At 33.4% G+C, this 27,851-nt stretch overlaps 1 protein-coding gene across 1 annotated transcript in view; it reads left to right on the top strand.

Annotated features, from left to right (window-relative positions):
• SLC35F5 (solute carrier family 35, member F5) overlaps positions 1–21,354 on the top strand; it is a 39,197-nt gene extending 17,843 nt beyond the window's left edge. The window contains exons 10-16 of the mRNA XM_004674703.2: positions 2,014–2,078; positions 3,399–3,503; positions 5,584–5,743; positions 10,699–10,789; positions 17,572–17,726; positions 18,275–18,368; positions 20,510–21,354. Of these exons, the coding sequence (XP_004674760.1) occupies positions 2,014–2,078; positions 3,399–3,503; positions 5,584–5,743; positions 10,699–10,789; positions 17,572–17,726; positions 18,275–18,350 (652 nt within the window). The 3' untranslated portion in view covers positions 18,351–18,368; positions 20,510–21,354. The remainder of the gene's footprint in view (positions 1–2,013; positions 2,079–3,398; positions 3,504–5,583; positions 5,744–10,698; positions 10,790–17,571; positions 17,727–18,274; positions 18,369–20,509) is intronic.
• The last annotated feature ends 6,497 nt before the right edge of the window (positions 21,355–27,851 follow it).

Below are 27,851 nucleotides of genomic sequence, written 5' to 3'. Positions count from 1 at the left end.
TGTTTTGAAATGACCTTGTATATATAATGAGATTAAGTTTCTGAGAATCAAACAAGAATTTAGCATAGCAACACTTTTCAAGGAAGCCCTGTGTTAAGTTAAAGTTCTCATTTTATCAGTTGAGATTAAAAAAGATGACTTTAGGCCAAACAGCTTGGAATCTAGTCTTTCCTACACTATTAATAAATTTAATATCTTGAGCATTTCTTGCTTCTCTAAGTCAGTTTCTGTAAATTGGTACTACTAATAAGATTTGTCTCAGGGGATTGTTGAAAATATTAAATGAGTTAAAACTTATTAAGTGCTTGGAACAGTGTTTGGTGCATGCAGTATTTAGTTGTTATTTTTTTAAGATTTACTTATTTATTTTTACACTGAAGAACTGGGGTGTAGCCCAGAGGATTCGCCAGAGACAGAGTGGGGATCAGAACAGGCAGATGTACTGAAACACACTGCTGAGGGGAGTTGCAGGCGAGGCAAGAGAAGACTGCTGAGGGGAGTTGCAGGCAAGGCAGGAGAGGTCTACTGAACCATGTGGGTTAGCTTCATGGCCAGGGATCTAACTCAGGACAAAGCAGTAATAGTGCTGAGACTTAACCCCTAGCCCACCAGGGAGGCCCAGTCATTATTATTATAACCTAAATGGAATTTGAACATCTGTTTGATGTTTCCTAGTATGTTGTGGGTATTCAACAGTTTATAGCTGAATTTGATTAAAGTTTTTGTAAGAAGAAATTATGATTTTTTTTTTAAGATTTATTTTATTTGTGCATACAGAACTGGGGTACAGGCCAGAGGCTCAGGGGCGGTGAGAGGCTTCACCAGAGAGACACAGTGAGGAGCAGAACAGGCAGATCCACGAAGTACACTGCTGAGGGGAGCAGCGGGCGGGTCAGGAGAGGTCTGCCACGCCATGTGGTCACCTCCGGGGCAGGCAGGAGTCGAACTCATGTAGAAGTGGCTTTAGCTTCTCAGTGCTGTGCCTTACCCCGCTGTACCACCAGGGAGGGCCGAAATTATGATGATTTAATTGAAAGGTGTAATTTAATGTAAGGACCACATTTGATATATGATGACATAATTCCATAAGGGAAAAAAAAATTCTTTTTCATGTTCTTATACTAATACCATTTGATTTTTCTGATCAGTAGGTGATCAGATTAAAAAAAAAAGTTGTATTTCATTTGCTTGAAATATATATACAGTTTGTAAGCTTCATAGAAATAGAAAGACAAGCTTCCTGAAGACAGGAAATACGTCTATCTTAATTTATTTGTTTACACTTTAAACTCCTTCCTATACTCCTACAGAACCTGGATAAAAGGTGGACTTGTCTTTGCATATTTGTATACTTATTTCTTGAAATAGCATCTGACATCTCTATATCTGTTACATCTGTAATCCAGTACTTAGCTCAGTAAATAACAATTGAATAAATGACCTCTGATTTCTTGACTCGGTTTCCCATTTTTAACCCATTAAATAGTAGAACTAATTTAATTTTTTTAATACTTAAGGATAATTTTACTGATAAGTTAGATTTTGCCAGTAAGAGTTTGTGCTATTGCCAAGATTTAATAGATGTATCTTTCCAAAGGGAAGATTGTAAGAGGTATTCTTCCCTCATTGAAGGACAATAGATAGTATAGCTGGTACAAATAATTAGATTCTAGAAACAGATTCCCTATGTTTCATGTGATTTTGGTCGAATTACTTCTTTTTATTTCTTTGTTAGTAGTTTTCTAATGTGTAAAATGTTAATGCTAATAATAACACCCCCATGTGAGGTAACCTATTTTTTTTATAAGGAATTAGTGAGTTAATACACATAAAGCATTTATAACTGATAATATCTTTAGATGTGATTAACTTACTGTCCACCTTCATTGATAGTTTTACCCAATTTGAGATTAGTCTTTATGATTTGTAAATCATTATCACTTTTATCTTTATGATTAGCTCTTTTAAGGAATTTGTCATTTTGCTCTTCTGTAATGACTATTATTCTCATAGTATTGGAGGTGTTGTGCTGGTAAACCTGTCAGGGTCTGAGAAATCTGCTGGAAGAGACACAATAGGTAAGTATCTGATTCTGCATTCTTTTTGTTAGAGTCCACTAACTGTATTTATGCACAGGATTAGGCTCTAACTAGGCAAATCCCTCTCCCCCTGTCTTAAACTTTTCCTTGGAAAATAATGTAATAAAATTCAACAGTAGTTCACCGAATTGTTATAGTCTTCACCCAGATTCTTTGTTAACAGTTCAACAGTTTTGAAGGATACCGCATGTACAGTTTTTTGGTAGAATGCCACCCAGATTGTGTTTATCTGATATTCCCTTATGGTGTATATTTCTGGTAAGAATAACATAGAAATGATACTGTGTCCTGAAGAGTATATCAACCAAAAATTAATATTATATTGATCTGTCCCATTATTAGTGACCTTAAGTTTAAAATGGTGTCTACTACTTTGCTTCTGTATAAAGTTACTAAATTTTCTCTTTGTAAGTAATAAGCATCTTGTAGTGAGATATTTTGAGCCTGTACAAATACTCTGTTCTATCATGCTTCTTCTCACTAATTTACCTTTGATTCTTATGTGAAACAGTTACGACTATGGTGAACACTCATTTTTTCAACTATTTTGTTTAGACTTAACAAAACAAATGTCATCAAAACCCAGTTATATAGTTTTCCTATAGATTTCTTTTTAACTATTTGAAGTTTATTGAATGGAACAACATTTTCTAAACTATTTCTGGTTATTGACCTGTGAGCTGTTCCTTGAACTACCTTACCTCTTTCTTGTGCAGAGCAACTTTGCATGCAATACAATAAATGAGATTTGCAAAAGACACTAGAGAAAAAAATAATGTATTTAATGATAGTAAGTATTGTAAAAATTGGAAATACGGGTTTCAGAATTTAAAGTACTGTATGAGTTTAAGTTGTTAAATCATTGAGCGCAGGATTTTGCATTTATTTACAGTTTTTAAAAAGAGATTTATTCATGCATAGAAGAACTGGAGTACATATAGGTTAGAGGTGGGGAGCAGGACAGGCAGATGGACTGAAATACACTGCTGAGGGGAGCTGTGGGCGGGTCAGAAGTCTACCACCCAATGTGGGTCACCTAATTGGCAGGGAATCAAACTCTTGCTGCAGTGACTGAGGATAGCTTCATAGTGCTATGCTTTAATCCCTTGTGGCATGAAGAGGGCCTGATTTGTTTACATTTTAAAATCCTTCCTATACTCCTAAAGGAGAGGTCTACTTAATATTTTTATATTTATATGTTAATTTCTTGAAATAGTACCTGAAACATTTTTAGATTTTAGATAATCATATGCTGAGTGCATTAATGAATAAATTACTTAAGTCATGTTAATATTACAGGTTCCATTTGGTCTCTTGTTGGAGCCATGCTGTATGCTGTCTATATTGTTATGATTAAGAGAAAAGTAGACAGAGAAGATAAATTGGATATTCCAATGTTTTTTGGTAAGAGTATATTGAATCTGTGATGCTGTTTACTCTGAATGACTATGTGTTTTGGGAGGGATAGAGGAGCCTTTTCTATTCCTTATGAGTCAAATCATTACATTTTAAAGACTGAAGTACAGTTACAGTGTTTTCTTGTACCTAGTTCTGCATAGCTGTGTATCAATGAGGGAACATAGGTTCCCTCAATGTTAGTAAAAATAGAAATTCCTCTTATACTACTTTTTGTGCATTTATGTCATCAGCCTGTGATTCAGATGTTTTCCTCATTGATATGCACATTATGCTGTTATGAACACATGAATATATATCTCATTTTACCATTGTTGAATTGTTGAAAGCACTGGGGAAACTGTTCTTAAGTATACTGTTCCAGTCTATCTGCTAATTTTCATTAAAAATTTATTGATCCTTTTGCATTTTAAGACACAGACTCTTTCATGACATAAATTTTAATATTACCCTTGTATTTTCTGGCATCATTTTCAAATTTTGGTTAATTTTAATATTTCTAAACTTTAAAAAAGCATATTCATGATTTATAAATCTCCTTTACCTAAAATCAGCTTAGAAAAGAACATGTATGATATGTAGGGTTACAAAAGAAGGGCATATTGACAAAATGGTTTCCAAACAATAATGAAGTATCATTGATAATGAAGCCTCATGATGAGATTTCAAAGTTTAACTTGTAGGGAATTAGGAGATTGAAGTAGAGCAACTTCCTTTGTCTCATACTCACCTGAAAATGAGCCAATTAGATTCAGATAAGTAGATTTCAAACTGATTTACAAAGGACCCTGGGAAGGTTTGGAAAAGGTAGAGCTTACATGCCTCTGTCTGGCACTTGAATTCCTTTGCTGCTTCACTGATGGCTTTGTTTTGATGAACTTTTTGCATTATAATTTATATTTAGAAAAGACTTCTGCTAAAAAGAGTTGGAAAAGACAAGAGAGGTCTGCTGGGCCATATGTGAGTTAGCATCCTGGCCAGGGTCGAATTCATGATTCAGTGGCTGGCTATAGCTTGATTGTGCTAGATGTGTAACTCCTGCGCCACCAGGGAGGCCTTAGAGAAGCTGTCTAGTTCTCCATATTGTTATTTCCATTTAGCTAGGAATGCTAAATACTAGTTTACTACTTAGCTTAAAATCTATATCTACTATAATTTAGCTTTTTTTTAAAGAAAACTATGGTTGCCTAGTAGATATATGGTGTTAAACTATATAAAAAGTATAATATAAATACAATAAAATTTGATTTTTTTTTGGTTTTTACACTTACATTATGCTGTCATGTATAAATTTACATTTCAATGATGATGATGATGATGACAAGCCTTTATTACTCACTACTCCATACCAGGAACTGTTATGTTTTATAAAGTGTTTTGTTTAATCTTCCCAGAAAACTAGTTAAATATATGTTACATTTATAGATTGGAAAACAGAGGCTTAAAAGAGATTCAGCATCTTGCCTAAGGTGTACAGTACTAGTGAATGGTGGGGCTGGGGTGGGAATTCAGGGCAATAAGACTGCAGAGTACATCTTCTAACTCTTAAACATTATAGCCTTCCTTTACAAGTGGTCATTCTGTGTTAAGTTTATATTTTGAATAGATATATGTATATATATTTTATCACTGACTTATGAGCTCTAGGAAGAGGGGAGCTAAGAATTTTACCTTTATAACCTTCCATTAACCCTACCTTCATACATACAGGCACTTCAAACATAAATATGATTTAAATCAGAAAGCAATCCAGTTCCATAATTGAAGTACAGCAGTTATTTTTTTAAATTCTAGCATATTGGATTATTAGTGGCTAGGGTTAATAACCTTTTTTTTTTCTCCTTTTTGCATTATTTTAAATAGCTTATTGCTTGTATTGTGGACAGTTGAACCATGAAGATTGGTGATCACCAGTTGCTTGATACAGTTTTTTTCTGGTGTTGTACTATATATAAGGAAACCTTTTGGAACCCTTTGTGAAGTATCTAATGTTTTCTAATCATATAGTTAAAAGTTTGGAAAATGTAAATCACAGTTACTAACTTTTGTCTCTTTTATCTATATTTAGGTTTTGTAGGTTTGTTTAATCTGCTGCTCTTATGGCCAGGTTTCTTTTTACTTCATTATACTGGATTTGAGGACTTTGAATTTCCTAATAAAGTAGTACTAATGTGCATTATCATTAATGGCCTTATTGGAACAGTTCTCTCAGAGTTCCTGTGGTTGTGGTATGTACTGTTTATTACCCTGTGATTTATTAGCTTTATCTATTCATAGACTATTGGATAATTTAAGTATTTTTATTTGTTTTGTCTTCTGATGACCCTCTGTGCACTACCCAATCCTCCCATTTACAGATTAATACAATAAGTCCATTAGAGCAGAAATTTTTCTTTCTTTATTTTTTTACTTACCTTATTGTATAGAGTAGTACCTTTCATATAGAAGGAGCTCAATACATGTTTATTAAATGCATGGATATGAATCATCTAAACTTGTGAATTTTTACAAAGTAGAATGTTAAACAAATGAAAGGCATGATTATCTAATGAACATCCAAACTTGGAATATGGGTGTCTCAAGAATAAATATATCTAAATGAGAATCCAAGGGATTTTGTATATTTAGAATCTGTTTTATTTAGAGACTTTGGAATGTCTATTAGGTTCATAACTTTTTTGCTTTACTTATTCTCAGGACTCTTCATATAGTGAACCAGATATGTAATTACTAAACTATGATTAATTTGAGATGTTAATATTCTTTGAAAATGTTATAACATCAAATATGGAAATATGAAGATAGGATTGTGTATGGAATATAAGAAACCTTGTAATTATAGGGCTTTATAGTCCTTTTTCCATCTAAGAGGAATTTAAAAAGAAACATAAATTCACCTTAAACTCCTAAGTGAATTTTATTATAGGCCAGTTAAGGTTAGTGACTAGTTTTCCTTTGCAAAAGACTATAACTAAACTTATATACTTCTTCCTCCCTACGGATGTATCTCTATTTCCTTTGTATTCTCTAGTACTTTCTATTGTAGTAATTTATGTACTTAGCTTAAATTCCTTTGCTCATCTGAATTTTTGATATCAGGATACATTTACTTACTCATTTTTCTATCTTTTATTACATACATTTTAGTGCTTGGTTTTTGTAATCAAAAAGACCTACTTATTTACTTTATATTTTAATAAATATCATATTCTCTCTTGTTCTTTTGTCTAATCATTCCTTTTGTTCTGCAATTTTTCTTGCCTCTCTCCAATTTTGGTTCTAAACACAGAGCTATTTACTGATAATTTGCTTCTTTTGACTTTTTTTCTCCCTGAAGAACTCATCACATTTATTGACGCTTATTCAAGTCCCTCAACTCCTGCCAGTTTCTCCATCTCACTACTTGTGGGAAAAGGAAGCTTAGACTGTAGGTGGTCTCCTCCCCACTCATCCCCAAGTCCTCCTGCCTTGCCTGAATGCTATTGTTAACTAGTACTGGGTGCTGTTGATTCTCCTGCTCTCCAAGTATCCTGCGAGATCATTGTCCATCTGAAAGGGTTCTGTTTCTCAGCTACTGGGTTCTCAAAGTGGTTCTAGGCAGTTAGCTAAAAGAGCAAATCAGTACCTTGGAGATCCACAGTGTGCTCATTCTGTGCATTTCCTTTGGCTGAAATTGACTTTACTGATTAGAAATTTTTATCTTCAATAATTTTTTGCTTATCTTCATAAGGCTCAACCCACCAAACCATATGTTATATGCAGTTAGTAGTCACTGAATATTAATATAAGTTCATTTTCTCTTTAAATTAGAAAATTTCAAAATATGAATTTTTAATTATTTGAAATTTAAACCAGAGGGGTTTAATATAGCCCTTATTATATTAAGACTCACATAAACATAGACTTTGCCACCTACAAATATCAAAATGTTCATTTTATATTGAGAGCTTTATTTTAATAAACATGCAATAGAGTTTCATTATGTTGAACAAAATTTAATGTTGCCTTTGGGGGAACAATCAAGTATGAATTGCGACATTTCTTTTATAGAATTTATTAAGTTTGTTCCCTTGGAAAATTATACATTAAAAAATAGTAACATATTCTATTTCCTTATTTAACACTTTCAAAATTAAAAGAGTAATACCTACAAAGATGTTTACTTAAAAGCCTCCATTTTATTCCAGATTTCCAATTGTTTCCTTATATGTATTATCAAAGCAACTACCAGCTTTCCGATTTTTTCTCTCAAGTGACCACTATTAATTTTTAGCCTTCTTTAAATTTTCCTGTACCTACAAAATTATGTATCATGCTCTTAGTTTTCACCTCAATTTACTTTAGTTTTAACACAAATGGGATCGATATTGTTCTATACTTTACTTTTTTTTTTTTTTTTAAAGATTTATTTATTTATTCATACAGAACTGGGGTACAGGCCAGAGGCTCAGGGGCGGTGAGAGGCTTCACCAGAGACAGAGTGGGGAGCAGAACAGGCAGACCGACGAAGCACACTGCTGAGGGGAGCAGCGGGTGGGTCTGGAGAGGTCTGGCTCGCCATGTGGTCTCCTCCGGGGCAGGCGGCAGGCGGGAATCCAACTCATGCGGAAGTGGCTTCAGACTCTCAGTGCTGTGCTCTAACCCGCTGCGCCACCAGGGAGGGCCTACTTTACTTTTTTGATTTTTACAAATAGTCATAAATTTTTACGTATCAGCACTGAGTCGGTTAATTTTTTTAAACCCAGTGTAGTAGTCTAATCCATTATGTAATATAATGACTAGAACATTTGTTTTTACCAGTTCCTCAATGAAAGACATTTTAAGCTTCCTATCTTTTGCTTTGTAAGTAACACAGATTAAACATACTTATATCTTTGCATTTTTATATAAGTAGTCTATAGGACAAATAGGTGTAAGTGGAAAAAACCTAGTCACTTGTGAATTTTAGACTTTGATAAAGAATTGAAAAACCATTTTTCAAAAGGGAACAATTTATATTCTCAACTACACATATGAGTATTTATTGTTGAATAGTTAAGTTGGATGTTCAGTTACATATCATGATCAAAGCTATATTTATCTTCTCCTAGGATGAATTTACCTTTTTTCCCCTCTCCTTTAATTGAGGTAGCATTAGGCTCTCCATCCAACTAGGTATTGCCCTTGTCATGCACCCTCTACAGATCACCCATAGTCTACCATCCCAGTATTGTGCTTCCTTCCCTCTGTTTTTACCCTTCCCTCAACCTCTCCACTCTTGCTACTTCAATTCTGTAGTCATCCTTCAAGGGTTAGGTTATAAACTTGTCTTTATCTGACCCTTAGTTTCATTACTCTGTATTTCACAATTTTATGGTACCATAGGGTGGATTTTTCAAGAACTCAAGGTTTATTTTTTAGATATGTTTCAAGCATTTGAGGGTACTTGACAGTATCAACTCTGGAGTAAGTTAATCAGTAATGAAAGCAACATTATATCTCTTACATTCTAGGTGATGTTATAATTCAAAACAACTGATAATATTACTATATATTTTATGCATTTTAATTTTATGTTTACTGCAGAAATATTGTTTTATAGTGTATGTTTCAGGTGCCCATTATTAAAAATCAACAAGTATGTGTACATTACATTTACTCTTCAAAGTCCTATTCTATCCTTCATCATACAATTAACTACTTTTAACTGATAAGCACCTTTCTTTCTACTTACCATCTGGTACTAGCCACTATTTTGTTTTACCTAAAAGTTTATTTTTGTTTTATTTAGTTTAACCGCTTACTAGGTTCTCTATATACTACATATGAGTGAAATCATAGTTATGTAATTTAAGTCATAAAATCAAACATTTCTATCCAGTCAATCTTTGTATTAATAATTGCCTTCTTTGGGGAGTGCAGGATTATTATATACTGAACTGGGATGATAAACTAAGTGCATAGTTAAGTCCTTATACTTAACATCATGTACCACACTAGTATATATGTTAAGTGATAGGACCTAGTTCTCTATCTCAGCAGTTCACAAAGTGTGCCTCAGAAATAATAGATGACAAAAGGATTTAACTGTTAAATTGAGAAAAACTGGTATAAGTCAAATAGACTTTTTATCAGTACTTTATCTTTGACTCTTTATGATTGTACTTTGCATTATAAATCCCTAAGGATATATGCTGCATTAAAGAAAAACTCTTTTTGACTCCTAAACCCTTTTTCCCCCCACAAGGCAGCTTATAAGTGGGGACTACTTGTACTTCAGTTCTCTGTACTGCTTCAGTACTACTAATTGTCTAGCTTCTGTTGAATTCTTCAACAGCCTTTTTTAATTGTAGAGCAGCATTATTCTAACATACTGAAAAAGAATTGCTTGCTTCCAATTTTATACATTATGGTTTTATATTGGCCAATAGTTCATTTTTTTATTTACTCAAATTATTAGTCTATAAATGGCTTGTTTATTTGGTATAATACTTTCATTTCATTATTTTCTTCAATGTAACAAAATTAAATGCAGATTGATAATTTTGAAGTTTGATACCAGCATTGATAATTCAAGGTAAAAATAAAATGAAGACTTTAGTTTTTAGTAGGATGATTGTTGGGAAAATGGAAGACAACAAAGCAGTATTCTGAAAGAATCAGCTCTTTTCAATGCTAACCCAATCTAAAAAACAACACTTACTTAAAGACTTAGTTTTCTTAATGGTGAGATACTTTTGCTTTGGTGACAGACATGCTGGTTTGTCACTTTCTTAAAGTTTATGTTGTGAAATATTCTAAGTTTTTAATAATTATTTTAGGAGCTAAATATTACTAAAATATTAAGAATTTTAAAAATTGTATAAAAAATGTTAATAAAGTAGTAAGCTGTTCATCCAAAGGTAAATAGTATCTGTAAGCAGATCTTGAAAATAGTATAAAATACTTTGACATTGTTATTCTTCGATATTTGGATTGTTAATATTTGAAAATGAACTTTAAAAACCATCTTAGAAGCTATCATTTGTTAAGTCTCAGTCCATTGTAAGTTTATATTTCTGCTCCTGATCTGTTACTCCTGTATTGTAGATAGGTAGTCATTGATCAGTGTATATCCTTGGTTGTTCTATTTTTATTTTGGGGGAGGGGGGGCTACTGTCCTCTTGTTCTATTTTTTTAATATGGAAATACATTTTTTTTTTAGGGGCTGCTTTCTTACCTCATCATTGATAGGCACACTTGCACTAAGCCTTACAATACCTCTGTCCATAATAGCAGACATGTGTATGCAAAAGGTAAGGCATATTCTTTATTAGATATAATATGTAGATTATTAAAACAAAACTGATAAAAGTTGAGGAATGTGACTTATTATAAACTCCCATATAAAATTTTAAGTGATGTGACTGTGAATAATAACACATGATACCTTCTTTCCCAAGGTGCTTTACTATAGAGCAAATAGAAAGTGCCAAGAAAATGGATAATTTCTTGCACATTTACCTTTTCAAATTTTTTCTCTTAATGTCTGTATTAAAAGCAGTATTTGTATATATAGTTCATTAGTTTTGGAGCTGATTATGTTCCATATGCTCTTTGGTAAGTCAGCAGTGAGGGAATATATTTTACCATATCAATTTTCTGAGATAAACCTCAGCTACTTAACACTACCCTCATACTGCTATAGATATGAGCAGCACAGCAACACCATTTCTCAGTGAATGCTCTTTTCTACCTGGACACTACAAGACAGGTGTTCCTTCCCTCTTCTATGAAGTCCTGGTCTGGATATGGGGATTCTTGTGGTAAACACTGGCAGTGACAACACTGCAGAAAAGAGAATCTCGGTTGTCCTTCCTAGCAACCTGAAAGGAAGAATTTCTTTAGAGCTCTAGAGGTAAGAGCAAGAAAAGAGGTGTGCCTTTGGCTAAGGCTAAAAAAGGTACTGTAGCCACTATCACCCACTTAAATATTTGTAAGCCAAGTATTAAGTATTAAGTAACATATTGGTATGTGTGGGGACCAAGGGTCAGTTAATATAAGGTGAAGAGGGACTACTTGAAAATAAAAGGCTTTTAATAGAAGTTATAATTAGATTTTTAAAGGTATTTTATTTAGATCTCTATGCAGTTTTTAGGATAAATACAATGATTTGTATACTTTGTTTATAAAACAATTCTGTGTTGATTTTTAACTTTGTTGTATGGTTCAGTAAATTCTTATTTGTCGTTTAAAAAAGGAAACGTTACCCTTAATTGAGAAATAATGATCTTATATGTCATGCATGTTCAAAGAAAGTGAATGCTATAAAATATACATAACATTAAAGTTAACCATCAGATTTTTTCATAGCTGTAAATAATATCTAGATCACTCCACATCTCAGGTTCATAAATTTTGATGTTAACTAAAATTGTTCTCGTTAAACTAGGGATGTGTTTGCTTATTAGAGGATTTTGGTAGACTGTTACGTAAATGAATTTTACCCTACCGATATTAGGAAAACATCTGATTTTTTCAGATTTGAAATATAAAAGCTGAAAGTTAATTTCAGATTAAAAAAAAAAAACTATCCTGGGCAACCTGATTTCATTAAATAATTATATAATCGGTTTAATAAAATACTGTAAGATAAAAGCAAAACATTAAATGTTAAACATGCAATCTTTTTTTGATTCTATTCATATCTAGAACTAGACAGCTTTTTAAATGAGTTGTCAGCACCTGAGATGGGAAATTGAGACTAGGGAGATACCTATTAGAAAAAGTAGCAGTACTCCCCTGGAGCACAGAAAGATGGTAGGAGAAATTTTACTTTTTTCTAAGATTTATTTTAATTTATTTATGCATATAAAAACTGGGGTATAGGCCAGAGGTGTGGGAATGTGGGATGTGAGTGAGAGGATTCACTAGAGACAGAATGGGGAGCAGAAAAGACAACCTACTGAAATATACTGCTAAGGGCAGCATCAGGCAAGACAGGAAAGGCGTGCTGCTCCATGTGGATTAAATTATACCACAGTAGGTGGCAGTAATTGAGAGTACTGAAACTTACTCTTATGCCACCTAGGAGGCTCTGGAGTTTTTTTTATTCTAAGAGCTGATTGTTTCATACACACATGTATATATACACTTTTCTGAAATTTAGTATTAGTTGACTTTAAAACAAATTGATTACTTTAAATTACTTGTTTTAGGGTAACCTTGCTATGAAATGCCTGACTGTGGGTCCTCACCTGTGTGCTTAAGATGACTTATGACATTCAGCTGCAGGCACACACAAGAAGGTTAATAAAAGGTTTATTTCCAAAAGTAGGGGAAATGAGGAAGTGGATATTTCAAGGAGAAAGAAAGGGTGATGAATTTGGTAATGCGTACTACTTATTCCACCAACCTGAAATCCCAGTGGCATACTGAGAGCTGGGGGAAGCCAAGAGCCAAGAGAAGGAGTAAGCAAGCAAAGAGCCAAACCAAGAGAGGCCTCAAGACCCACATGTCTGCTTTTATACCAAACTTGGCTACTTAACTCTACCCTCAGGTCCCAGCAATCCTCCCTTCAGTGATGGGATTTCTAGTGTGCCATGTCTTGATGGCTTTGGTTTGAAGTAGGGGGGTGGAGTCCACAAAGTCTGTGGAGTTCCTTCAAGGCATTCTTTCCCCCTAACATTTGTAGTTGCTATTTTGTGTAATAACCATCCCCGATGATATTCAAATTTATATTGAAATAGATTCAGGAATTATCCAGTTTTTTTGTTCATAAAGGAAATTTTCTTTCTTAACAAATGCTTCCATTTTAAAAAGTTGTGTTAAAAAGATATAAAATAGAGATATCACACTCCCAGACTTCAAACTATTCTATAAGGCTATCGTTATCAAAATAATGTGATACTGGGGTAAAAATAGACACATAGACCAAAGAAATAGAATTGAGAGCCCAGAAATAGACTCACTCTTATATGGACAGTTAATCTGACAAAAGAGCCAAGAGTATACAATGGAGAAAGGAAAGTCCCTTCAACAAATGCCGCTGGGAAAACTGTACAGCTACATGCAGAAAAATGAAGTTAGAACAGTCTCTCACACCATATGCAAAAAAATAACTCACAATGGATTAAAGGCTTAGATATGAAACAGTAAACCATGAATAAATAGAAGGAAATGTAGGCTAAATAGTCCATGACATTGGGGTCAGCGATGCCCTTGGGGACACCATTCAAGGGCAAGGAAACAAAAGTGAAAATAAATGGGTCTATATCAAACTGAAAAGCTTCTGTATGATATAAAAAAAATTATTACTAAAGCAGAAAACCCTTTTGGATGGAAGAAAATACTTGCACATAATATATCTGTCAAGGGATAATACCAAAGTCTAGAGAGAATTCATATAATTTAACAAAAAAGAAAACAAAGAATCCAAAAAAACAAATGAGCAGAAAAGCTAAATAGAATCTCCTTCAAAGAAAAATATGCAGATGACCCAAGCAGCACATACAAAAAAGTTAAACATCACTTATGACCAGGAAAATACAAATCAAAACCTCAATGAGCGATACCTTCTCACTTCCATTAGAACAACCCATTATTAAAAAAACAGTAGTAAGTGTTGGTGAGGATATGATGGACAAGGCATCTGCATTATACTACTTCATTATACACATTAGACTGATCATCCCTTATGGAAAAACATTATGAAGTTTCCTCAGAATATTAAAAATAGATGTACCATGTGATCCAACAATTCCATTCGTAGGTATACCACCAAAGGGTGCAAAATAACTGATTTGAAGGGATGTAAGCACTTCTGTGTTTATTTGTAGCACTGTGTAAAAAAATAATCTAAATGCCTGATGACAGGAGTAGATTAAGAAGGTATGGTATATACATGATGGAATTCTACTCAGCTATAAAAAATGATGAACACTTGCCATTTGGACAACATAACTGAAACAAGAGGGGATTATGCTAAATTAGAAGGAGAAAAAAAATGCCAGATGATTTCACTCATGTGGCAGACAGAGAAAACAAAGAATCTGACAACACTAAATCAAAACCAACCCTAGAAGTCTTGACTGCAAGGTTGAGGTTACTACATGGGGAGGAAAAATGGGAGTGGAAACAAAGAGCTGTAAGACAGTGGCTGAGGTCAAGGACCATAGGTCTTTGATGTTGGAGGTGGTGTAGTGAACTATGCCTACCAAGAAGTGTGAACCTATTCCCCTAAATCATGTACAGTATTATAAACCAGTGTTACCTCAATTAGAAGGGAAAAAATTAATAACCTATTAGAATCAGAAGTTTTTTTGTTAAGTGGCAACCACAAATAACTGCATTTTTAAAAGTGAATTTTGCCCTTGAGAGTCCTTTGTCTTCATAGAGTTTGTGTTGAATATCCAATAAGTCATTCTATTAACTATAGCAACACTTTTAACTCAGTCACAGGTTTTTCGTATTTTTTTTTTCTAGTCTGGGATCATTTAAGTAAATCATGGCTTTTCTAGGTAAAGTGTCTGGCGAATCTTCAGAAAAATTTTATGCCAATAGTTTGATAACAATGGAAAGGGTTTTTTTTTTTTTTTTTTTTAGTATTTTCTTACTGTTATTTCCTGAGTATTCTTAGAATGACTCAGCCTGTGCATATGTGTCAGTCAGCAGGCTGTGTATGTTACAAAATTGTCCTTGATTATTCTTGTGGTAGTCATTGAGTCCTTCATTAAAAAAACAGACAAAGGCCCTCCCTGGTGCCTCAGCGGGTTAAAGCACAGCACTTAGAAGCTTAAGCCACTTCCGCATGAGTTTGATTCCTGCCTGCCCTGGAGGAGATCCACATGGCCAGGCAGACCTCTCCTGACCCACCTGCTGCTCCCTTCAGCAGTGTAATTCGTAGATCTGCCTGTTCTGCTCCCGGCCCTGTCTCTGGTGAATCCTCTCACCCTCCGCATCTCTGGCCTGTACCCCAGTTCTATGTGAATAAATAAATAAATCTTTAAAAACAAACAAACAAAAAAAAACCAGACAAACAAAAAACCTTTTCTTAAAAAAACCCTATGTTGGCTTATGGTGCTATGAAATGGAATATATATATTTCCCACTAGAGGGAGTCTTGTCTGTGATTCTAAACCTCGTTGTTGTTTTTTAAATGCTTAAAGAGAGTAAATACAGTTTTATCTACTTATTTTAAACCTAGGAATTACTATTTCCATCACTGGAAAGCAAACCACCAATACGTTGCTGCTGAGTCTCAGTGATTGGTCAATGTAGGCTTTTTTGACCATTATTTTCAATCCTTAGTTAAAATCTAGATAGTAAACTAGTCAAAGAATGATTTTCTTTAGTATCTTTCTAGCAGCTAATTTCTTATTTTTTTTTTTGAGAGCCCTGAGAAATGATGTATTGAAGGGTAAAACTTGAATGTGTGAGGGCTCTTCACTGCTGAGGTTGTTTCCTTTTTGTCTTCTGTGACTAACATTTCTTAGTAAAAGTATTTCTGTTTATGGTCTTTATTTTTTTTAGTGAATGTTCCCACTTGAATTTTTTAAAATTTGTTTCCAGAAGGCTAATGTTAAGAGCCAGAGTTAGAATTTGCTGCAATTTGTTAACAAAAGGTCTGAGATAGTTGTACTTCAGAATTAAAAAAAAAAAACAAAAAACTATAGCATTATTCTTTACACTTATAGCACAATGTAGATTTTAATAATTTGAGTTTTTAAAGATGGCTTCAGAAACTGAAAAAGAGTTCAATTGAGAATAAGGAATAATCAGTAAAGAAACTGGCAACATGGTATGTATGACAAAAGCTTAAAAGTTTCATAAATCTGCTTAAGAATGTACTAAGCCTGGCCCTTCCTGGTGGCGCAGCGGATTAAAGCACAGCACTGAGAATCTAAAGCCGCTTTCTCATTAGTTCGATTCCCGCCTGCCCCGGAGGTGACCACATGGCGTGGCAGACCCCTCCTGACCCGCCCGGTGCTCCCCTCAGCAGTGTACTTCGTCAATCTGCCTGTTCTGTTCCCCGCTCTGTCTGTGGTGAAGCCTCTCACTGCCCCTGAGCCTCTGGCCTGTACCCCAGCTCTGTATGCACAAATAAAATAAAATCTTAAAAAAAAAAAAAAAGAATGTACTAAGCCTAATAATAAAAAGCATACTTACTGTCTTTCCTGTAGGATATTTTCCAAGTGAAAAGTATTTTTTTATTTTGTATTTTTTTTTTGTTTCATTTTTCATTTTTGTAGAATGTGTGCTTTCTCATTCCAGTTGTAGTCCCCATAAAATTACCACCGCCAGTTTATCCATGTACCATCACCATAGCTCCTTGTGCTTTTCCCATTCTGTTTTGATCTTATTCTCCTCTCATTTCTTGCAGAATGTCTTTGGTTTAGAGTTGCCTGTTGATTTTGATATTTACTTTATTATTATTTTTTTGATTCCTGATCTCCCTTGTTTGGAACTGCTACATTCCTCCTTAGTGTGAAACCATCTGGTATTTTTCTTTTTCTTTCTAGCTTAGCTCACTGAGCATGATCCCTTCCAGCTCCATACATGTTGCTGAGAATGTCACGAGTTTCTTTTTTGATTGCTGAGTAATTTTCCAGTGTGTGTGTGTGTTTGTGTGTGTGTGTGTGTGTGTGTGTGTGTGTGTGTATACACCATACTTTCCTTGATCCAGTCATCCATTTTTTGGGCATTTGGATTGTTTCCCTAGCTTATGTATTGTAAGTAGTGCTACAATAAGCATAGGGGTGCAGGCGTCCTTTTGAATTAATGTTTTTGTGTCCTTTGGGTAGATACCTAAGAGTAGGATTGCTGGATTGTGTGGAAGCTTGTTTGAGGAACCTTCAAACATCTTTTCATAGTGAGAAGTATTTCTGTTGGTAGTTTAAGCAAGTAGATAATACATTGAAGTCCCCAATCCTTTAAATTAAATAATAATATGCTTTAAATTAATAGTAATATACTTAATATATTGTCAGTGCTTAGTGTTTTTACTTATTCCTACAAGTTTTCATAAATGGGAAACTCATGTTAAAAGGAAAAATTGTTTCACTGATTTTTGTAAGAGTTTTTTATCTTTTATTTTTAGGTGCAGTTTTCGTGGTTATTTTTTGCAGGCGCTATCCCTGTATTTTTTTCCTTTTTTATTGTTACTCTTCTATGCCACTATAATAATTGGGATCCTGTGATGGTGGGAATCAGGAGAATTTTTGCCTTTATATGCAGAAAACATCGAATTCAGAGGTACAAGTAATTCCAGTATGAGTTTTCAATATTTGCTGGCCTTGGTTTAGATATTTTGGGGAAGAATTTTTGAAAGATTATAATTTACATAATGTATTATTTTAGATAAAGCTGAAAGATTTTGTTCAGATCTTCTGAGTGATGTAATAATTTCTTCACAATTTTAAAAAATTATTTTCATATGCAAGTAAAACTGGATTGCTTACTATTTTGTTATAATTAATTTAAAAATAAAAAAATGTGGTTTGAACAAAAATCATAATAAAATATGATGATGTCATGTCAAACCAAAAAAATGCTTCATTTTAAAGAGAGAAAGCTTTTATTATTCTACTATAGAAAATAATTGGGCTCCCTTTTAGGAAATCTTGCCCTAGTGTTACTTCTGACCTCATAGCTTCCCCTGATGGAATAGATCATTTTTTTTTTAATTATAATTTTTTTTATAACAGTTTATTTTTACATCATTTTGTACATTTTGGAATAGATCTTTTTAAGGGTTCCTCTTAGCTCTATGACTTTCCTTAACTGTATTCTCTTTTTTGAAGGGTTCCAGAAGACAATGAACAGTGTGAGAGTCTCATTCCTATGCATGGTGTTTCTCAGGAGAATGGAACTAGCTAGCTGTTGTCTATAACCCAGGTTTGTATGTTTGTGGCATTAGTGCTGACTAAGAAACTTATTGACATATTGCTCATATAAAAATTTGATTTTCCAGAATTAAGGGAATCAAACTGGGTTCTAGTTCCAAGGCTCTATGCACTAGCTCTGTGAACCTATGTAAGGTTAACCTCTCTATGTATTGGCCTTCTTTTTTACCCTCATAAGAGTGTTAGAAGTATTAAATACTTGAGAAATTTAAAGCATTAGTATTGCACATTCAGTGACCTTGGGGTTAAGTGATCCCAGGTTTACCTATTTTATTCATGCTTAGTATAATATTTAATGTACTTTAGAGGTATATTTTTTCTCTGTCTATAAGAGTGAGAAGTGTAATACTTTGTCTATATCCAGTCTTTCTCTATGTGCATGTGCGTTTTTCTTAATTGGACATGCAACAGATATCCTAAGTCACTGACTGATTTTTCACCTAACGATATTTCAAAATCATTTCTCCATTTTTTTAAATCTTAGGAAACACTTTTTTTGTATTTCTTTCATGATAGAAGGAGTGCCTGATATTCTATGTTTCATTGAATGAATGTTTAAAATAATTCGATGTTTGTACAAGAGTGGTTATGTATTTTAGAATGAGAGATCTTAGTAAATTACGGAAATTCTGGAGATTCAGGTTCATGTCTTCTGCAGTAACTTTAGGCAATTTATATTGAAATGTTTCCTGATTGCAGTTGAACTTCCCTCTTTAACCACAACATAAAACAACTCCTTTGAACACCTTGCGTCACATTGACCTTTAAGGTTGAGTTTCTTTATGCTTGTGGTAAATTTACCTCTAATCTAAGGCTGATTGTTTTAGTTTTATGTTTTTCTTATTTCTAGCATTTACTGTTATGGTGGCTATATATACAGATAATTCAAAGAGTCAGTGTTTCATAAGACTTCTTATATACGGTAGTAACCCGGCCCTGCACTACCTATCCTGCTTTCATTCTTTTCCCAATACAGGGAAAATATGTAGTCAGTTCTTCCCTCTCTAAGTACCATGCTTATGCTTCTATTTCTTGATTCCTCAGTTTTAGACATCTTCAGTTTATTTTCCCATTTTGGTAGATGAGTATAGAAATTGTCAAGTTTCTCACTTCTCTGTTCCCATCCTACTTGCCTACTGCTTTCATACTGTCTGTAATTCATACTTTGTTATCGCCCCAGTACAGTTATTACATGATTATGGACAGAATGTAATATAATCACTGTTTACATTGTTTTGTCTGTACAAATATTACTTTCACCTGAGCCAGATAAGATTGTACTTGACATTTTCCTAGTCTGCACACCCTCTGTTAATATCCTTCTTAGAAAATAAACCTCACATATTCACTGGCATGGAGAAGTACTTGATCAGCTATAAAAAGTAAGGGGAGGACTTCTCAGTGTCTCTTTTTCCTATAAACTTTGTACCATCTTCCTGTTTTTAGTTGTCTCTTAACCTCTCCTTACAGAGATAACTGGTTACATTACCCTGTTGCTAACTAGGGTTTAGCTGCTATTTCTTTGCTCTGCTCTTCTCATTGTTCATGCGATTTGTTCCTTTAAAAAAAAAATCTCTTTTTACTGAGATTTTTGAGGACAGAGATACACTAAGTAACTGCTTATTTGCCACCTTTAAATTTTAAAATGACACAAAGTTATCTTGAAAGGCTTTTAGTGATATAATTTATGCGTTTTCCCCCTAGCATGCTGTGTGTTATTTCTGTACTCACACTCATACCCAGTCCAACCCAGGCAAGATTTCAATTTTTAAGGAAGTGAGAACTGAGTGAAGGGTCTAGAGTGAAGATGGTAAAGAAAATGGACCTAGAGTATAGTGAAAAGGATACAGGTTGGATAGGAGTCTTTATCCCCACAGGGGTAATAGGGGAATATACTGGTATTACACTGTCTTTTAAGTGTGCTGGATGCCAGCATTTTATATCGCTATAAAACTCAATTTCAGGAGTTTTTGGTATCCATAAGTTTGAGCAGCCAGTTATTAAGTAATATATATACTGCATTTGATACATATTTCAATGCTAAGATAATTTGCTTTTTAAAATGTAAATAATAGAAAAATAAAAGCTATGACAATCATAATCTAACGATAATTTTGTAATTTTTAATTTTAGTTTGAAAACGGAACGTTATATGGCGAAGAGACAATCTCTGGTAAATTTTCACAGAAAAATGTTTCAGTGCCTAGTCTGAAAATAACAGTTTCAGTTCTTTGGAACTCTAAAATATATTTTCCTTATATCTGTTTTCTTCATTTTCATAATGAAGAACTTTGTTATGTAGTTGTGTACATATCACTACAATTATAGGAAGTTCCAGTCCACAGCCCATGTAAAGGACCAACTTGCCTTATACATCTCAAGGAGTTCAGCTGATGAAATGATTTGAATTAATCAAGGAATAAAATCCTAACGTCTGGAGACTTTATTTTCACATATTACTTGTTAAATACTGGACTACGTTATAAAAATGCTTTTAAGAAATCATTGAAGTGTGTAGATCCATGTTTCTTACTGATAAAATGCTAACATAAGATGCCTATAATAGGCACAGGTTATATTTTTGAGTTTTATAGAATATTGCAAATTAACAACACAGACAAAATGTTTAATTTATGTAACAGGTATGTTCATACAAATTTATTGGGACTTTAAAAATAGCATTTTGAGAAAATTTTTGGTTTATTTACATTACATATACTGTGTTATTCTTTCATAGCATTAGGTGCCTTGTATTTCAAATCTGTGACAAACCATGACAAATTGTTAAGGGGAAGTATTATAAAATGAAGAATTATGTATTTCTAAAGGCTATATTGCTATAAATTTAATTGATAAAAAGCTCTGCTTAATTTAGAGTTTTGAAGAAATTCTCTCTTCAATTAAGAAAATTTCATAATGGAATAACTTTAATTGAAGTGATAAGGAGGATTATTGAAATAAAATGTTAAATACATGTATTTGTGTATTACAAATTTGTTAATTGGTTCCTGATTTTTTTTACATGTAAACGTGGCATATTACTCTAGATCTAGATATGTTTAAATAATTCTATTTTTTCCCAAATATTTAATGTCTAAAGTACCAAAGAAGGCAAGAATTCTACTTTAAAAATTATAATTGAAATATATATATATAATTGAATTTTTCCTCTGCCAAGCTTAAATTATTAAATATTCCTAATTATAATCCTATAATTTGGGATATTTTTATTAAAAAAACACTATTTATTAAAAAGACATTTTATTATAAATACATTTAAGATACTTTATCTGTTACCATAAATCTTTTATTCAAAAGAACTCCACTGAGACAATGATCACAATGTGGGATCCTAGAACTTTTGGTTCTAGGGAACCAAAGTGAAAAAATAGTTCCAAAACTAAGTGAAACTTTGGTCTAAATATGTATTTACTGTGTAACTGCTCCATTATAGATATCTGTTGATGAAAATATGTCTCAGGATTTATCCAGGCTTTTGACTAGTCAGAGCTGATTTCCTTTTCATGTCTTGTGAGGATTATGTCTCTTCAAGTTCCATAACAAATCTTTTTTTTAAAATCCGCCTTGCAATTTTAGCTTCAGTTTGTCTTACTCATATTATTAAAATTACTTTGGTATTACCACAAGTCTATAATGAAGTTCAGTCATCTTCTTAGTCCTGTGAATTTTTTTTTTTTTAAAGATTTATTTTTTGTGCATACAGAACTGGGGTACAGGCCAGAGGCTCAGGGGCAGCGAGAGGCTTCACCATAGACAGAGTGGGGAGTAGAACAGGCAGATCGACGAAGTACACTGCTGAGGGGAGCAGCGGGCCGGTAAGGAGAGGTCTGCCACGCCATGTGGTCACCCCCGGGCAGGCGGGAATCGAACTCATGCGGAAGTGGCTTTAGCTTCTCAGTGTTGTGCTTTAACCCGCTGCGCCATCACGGAGGGCCAGTCCTGTGAATTTTTACATGGTATTAACTGAAGATTATTTGTGATATTAAATTTTAAAAACTAGACAGCTGTCCTCCTAATTTGTACCACAATAATTCTTACTAAGTTAAAAATAATACTGGTTTTGTTATCTGACACAGGGTAAAAGACATATAAAGAATGTGGATCTCTGATTTCTTTTTAGAAGAACTTAATGAAGTAACATTTCTATTAATTGAGGACAAATTTTGTTTAAAGTTTATTACCTAGATGCATCTATTTTCATTTTATGTTTGAAAGTTCAACACTTTTGCAGTTTTCTAGGTAAAATAATTGGAACAGTGGAGATGAAACCTGAGTTTTAAATTATGCTATAAATATGTTAGGAAAAGAGGCTAAACTTAGAATTTTTTTGGTTTGTTCATGTGCTTTGTATTCACACTGACATACAATTCATGCATTGTCATTCAGGATTCTGGAGGTAATAAGCCTTAGTTTGCAGATTACATAGTTCCTGAATAGGACTTTGAATTAGGCTACTACTAGTTTTTTTTATTAAAGACAACTTCTTAGAAGGAAGCATCTTTAAATTAGCTAGCTGAAAGTAGGTATTATTGCTACTTTGCTCACCCTATGTTATCTTTTCAATCAGGTTTTATCTGAATGATTTTTGTATTTGTATACCATAGCCATGGCAAGTGAAGAGTTGAAAAATTCCTTTTTCACTCTTATAATTAAGGGCTCATCGTCTCAGGAAATAAAGCTGTGGATTACTTTCATTTTGTGATTACCCAAATATCTAGGTATAAGTTCCTAGGATCACAGCAACCTCATTGCAGAAGACCTTTGTAAGTGTTAGGGAGAGGTCACCTTCAAGTAACTACTAATGTCCTTCATGTAGAGTGTTTCCTTTCTTAGATGAGTATTGGCCCATGATTATATTTTTTTCTGAATTTAAAGACACAAATAGGTATTTATAATACCTTATTTTCAATCTTCTATTTTTCTTCCCATACATAATTTAAATCCCATTGTTGTCTAATGTTTTAAATTATGACTTTGATTGAAGGAAGCCTGCTATTTTGTCAGAAAGATTTTCAGTCAGAAGAATTTCAGAATCTCTACTAAAACAACTGAAAGGTGAGACAGTCTTAAATGTGCTTTGATGAATGTTTTTGGAATTTATGAAAGTCCTTAGATATATGAAATGCACCTATACTTTCCCTTTATATTAGTTTTGATTTTGTTTTTTTAATTGCTATATTGGCCTCTATCAGCCTACTTAATTCCTTACAATAAACTGATTTTCCCCCTTGGCAGCTGATGAATAATTTCATTGTTTTTATAGGCCTGAGCTAACAAGGTTAAATGTGAATATTCTCAAAGGTATGCAGCCTGTTTCAGGAAGAATGCTAATACCCACTTTACAATCAATCATGCAGAGCCAATTTGAGGTCACAAAGTATTACTGCTCTGCAAGCCAAGCTTCTTCATAAGACCACAGTAGATTCTGCAGCACTAATCCTCACTGAGCTGATTGAAGAAGTAAAATATCCTTTAAGCAGAGGGAGTTAGAATTAGAAAATATTTTTCTCATAATCATTTATAAATAAATGACATTTTTAATTTAAGTGATTCTTTGTTATAATCCTGTTTCATTTCTTTCTGCTTCCTTTTTAAAATAGTCTGTTATTAAGTCATGTTTTCAGAAGTCAAAGAAATAAGATATAAATAAATATTATCTGTGACATCTGTAGTTATAACTTAATAGTTAAAATGTATGATTTCTTTTTAAAGTGGTGTGACATTTATGAGATATTCAATTTAGAGAAGTTAGAGTTCTTTTTAAGTGTGTTTTTCCTGTGTCCAAATTCCATTTTGATCATTTGAGATAGATGTTTTACATAGACTTATAATTTTTTTAGCACCTCGCACTTTCCTTTATACAGTAGCAACCTTACCTACAGAAATTGATACTGTGGTATTTCATAATTTGTACACTGTATAAACAGAAAATTTCCCTTTAAAGTTTAAGAACTTTTTATAAAGTGGGGACAGAAAAGTAGTTTATGTTAATCAGAAGTAATGTTTTGAGAATATGAAACTTTTGTCATCAGGAATAAAAGTTGCACAGTAATTGAAATATTTAGTTTAATTGTTTAACTCATTTTCATTTTGAATTTTTTTGTAATAAATGTGGTTTACAAATCTTTTTTTTAAAGATTTATTTATTTATGCATACAGAACTGGGGTACAGGCCAGAGGTGCAGGGTGGTGAGAGGATTCACCAGAGACAAGCTGGGAACAAAACAGGCAGATCATTGAAGTACACTGCTGAGGGGAGCAGCGGGAGGGCCAGGAGAGGTCTACCATACTATGTGGATTACCTCTGGGGCAGGTGGGGTTCGAACTTCTGCTGAAGTGGCTTTAGCTTCTTAGTGCTGTGCTTTAACTCGCTGCACCACCAGGGAGGTTTACAAATCTTTAAGCATTATTTTAATACTGCATCTAAAAGCAATGCTTTCTTATAAAATTTCCTATATACAAAATACATTAATAGTAAATCTGAAATGAAATCATTGGCATATATTTCAGGATATGTTACATAAGAAAAGTAATTAGCACTCTGGTTAGGCATATTTGCCAAAGTGCTATTGTGAAATGACAAGCTATCCAATGAAAATATTTTGCTTTTGATAAAATGTGATTTGTTTGTGTGTGTTACAGGTTTGGGGTGGAGAAGCAAACAGATAAAGACATTTCCTTCATGATAATTTTAACTTGGAAAACTAAAATTTTCTGATTGAAAATAGGAAACTTCATGAATTTTTAGTTTTTAATTTACATTACAGGTCACTTTTTTTCTTCAGACCTACTTTTACTAACTTTATTTAGATCCTGGCTACTAAACATTCAGTATTTCTCTACTTGTTTTTCCTTTACCTAGTTTTAATTATGCAAGTAATAATAAAGTTAGTTATACTAGTGTGCCCATTAATTGCAGTGGGTCCTTGCAAGGCAAGCACAAGATATCTGTCTTAAGAATCTTATTTTTTACACAAGGTGAAAACAATTCTTTAGAATCTTACTCCCAGCATTTGCTTATTTAGAATATTTTCCACATTTTTTTTCTTGTGAAAAAAATTCAGTGTCACCTACCAAGTAACATTCGAAGCAAAATTTTGTTGAAGGCTACCTTTGTGTTTATTATTCTGATGTAGAGCATAGTACCCTTAAGTTCATTTGACCTTTGTAATAAGTTAGTGTAAAATTGTCTATACTTTAATATATATGCTTTAAGTTTCAAGGAGCTAACATGCTATAGCCGTCGTTCCCAAACTTGATCGATCACACACCAACATCACCTGGAAGGCTGTTAAAAACAGGTTGCTGAGCTTGCCTCAGAGTTTCTGATTAGGTAGGTCTGGGGGAAGGCCAAGAGGTTTGCATTTCTAACAAGTTTCCAGGAAATGTCCATGCTGCTGATCTTAGGACTGCTCTTTGTGAACTATTACCTCCATGGAGAGAACACTATGAAGTTAGATTTCCCTTATCCTCATTAATGATGTTATTTGGGAGTGGAAGTGAGGTGTTTAATCCAAGGTCTATGTTATTTTTTACTTATAAAGTGGAGTGTAATGTCACCTGAGAAAAGAACCCAGCCTCATGTGCTCAGGTGCTTGATAAGTGCTGATTGTCTTGGTCAGCTCTCCCTTTACTACTTAGAAGTGGACAGTGAAGAACTAAGCTCAGTATCTAAACTTTCAGTTTTCAAATTCCAGTTAAAGAGAGAACAACAAATACTGTAACTGTGTTTGGTGCTTTCTAATGAGAGTAGTAAAAACAGTGACGTTTCTTAGAACATAGCTGCACATTTGGCTTTTGTTAGGGCTTAGTGTCATCATACTAAATTTCTCAGTCACCTACAGGATGGAGGAATGAGAGGGGTGGTCAGAGGCAAAAGGATGGCACTGGAAGTTCCTGAACTCAACTCCCTTATGGACACATCAAATATGCACTTATATATGTAATAATTCTCTCCAAAAAAAGTACTGAATACTAGCTAAACAGCTTCTCTACATCATAGGACAAAGGCTGACATCAGACAGTAGAAGCAGTGACATGTCTTATCAATAATCCCTTTATGTGTGTCTTAACCCTTGGGAACTTCACTAGAGATAATCCTCTAAAATGTCTGGTTTTGAAAAACAATGGGTCAAAGCCCAGCTGAACCAAGAGGCTTTAGAGAACTGAAAACATTTCAGGTTTATAAAGCATCATTGAAAAAGTTATATTAAAGCACAGTTTGAACCTCTGGCAATTTTATGAGGGTTGAGTGTATCATATAAATGGGCTAAGTTTTCTAACTAAAACTGGCCTTACTGAGTTTCCACAACATTGCCTCCTATAATGCATATTCAAAGTACTATTCATTACCTGCTTGATTCTCAGCCAGCATTAAGCTACTAAACAAATTCACACTAAGATAGTGAATATATGAATTAGTATAGTATTCAGTATTTTATGTAAAATAGCAAAAGTACATTCACTATTGTGAATTTATAACTTTAAAAATAGGGAATGCTAAACATATCAGGCTAAAATGTCATTAAATTTTCTTTCATCATCTTAGATCTACAATAGTATAAGTATAGGGAGAAGTATATACAATAAAAGGCATATATACAGTTAATTGGTTAGGGTTTGGAACCACATACGCAACTTGAATAAAGCATTTTCATTCATCTTGTATACTCTTCTTCAACTTCTGATTGCTTGGTGCCTGCAAAATGACACCAGGGCCAGAGGTAAGGGACTTGCCCCATTGAACATTGCAACTGCATTTGAAATATCTGCTTTAAAAGTTTGAACATAAAAAGGCTAGAGAGAAAGGACATAGGTCCTTGAAAAATGCAAATTCTCTTTTATTATAATAACATGAAATATTTGATAAAGGCAAAAAATCAATTAAATGTTGGAATATAATAACATAGGATAAAGTTCAACTTGTGTAATCTAAAATGGATCTTACTCAAATTAGTGTTCGAGGTTTGGCAGCAATACTTGTATGGGATCAGATATATATACTTAGTTTGCATTTCTTTACAGTTCTGATAAATTGTTAAGATTTGTATCCAAGATACTTCCTATCAAACAAGTTTATATTCCTAATCCCTCTTGACTAGATAATTAGAGCTGAAGTTATTATAAGGTGTTGACATACTGTGATTTGTATTTTTACAGACAAGAGTTTATTATTCTTATCAAGGCATTTTAGTTTAGCAGCATTGTAATTTTACCTAGTAGTTCTATACTGAGTTGTTAGTAGTTATGTGCAACTACTCCCACGAATATAGTAGGTAGTATAGAAATTATTTTATATAAAAGAATTAAATTATCAGACCTAGGAGCCAGAAGTAATGAGTTATTTCAGAAAGATAAAATAGTTGTGATAAATTAAAAGCAGTATTTTAGATCTATTTCCTAGGTATAGGTGAGTTAATGCATATTTTTACCTCAAATGTTACAAAATTTGATA

The sequence above is a fragment of the Condylura cristata genome, unplaced genomic scaffold (assembly GCF_000260355.1).
Source record: "Condylura cristata isolate star-nosed mole 26May11 unplaced genomic scaffold, ConCri1.0 scaffold00002, whole genome shotgun sequence".
NCBI lineage: Eukaryota > Metazoa > Chordata > Mammalia > Eulipotyphla > Talpidae > Condylura > Condylura cristata.
Note: the sequence above shows the minus strand (reverse complement) of the source record. Positions and strands in the feature narration are given on the sequence as shown.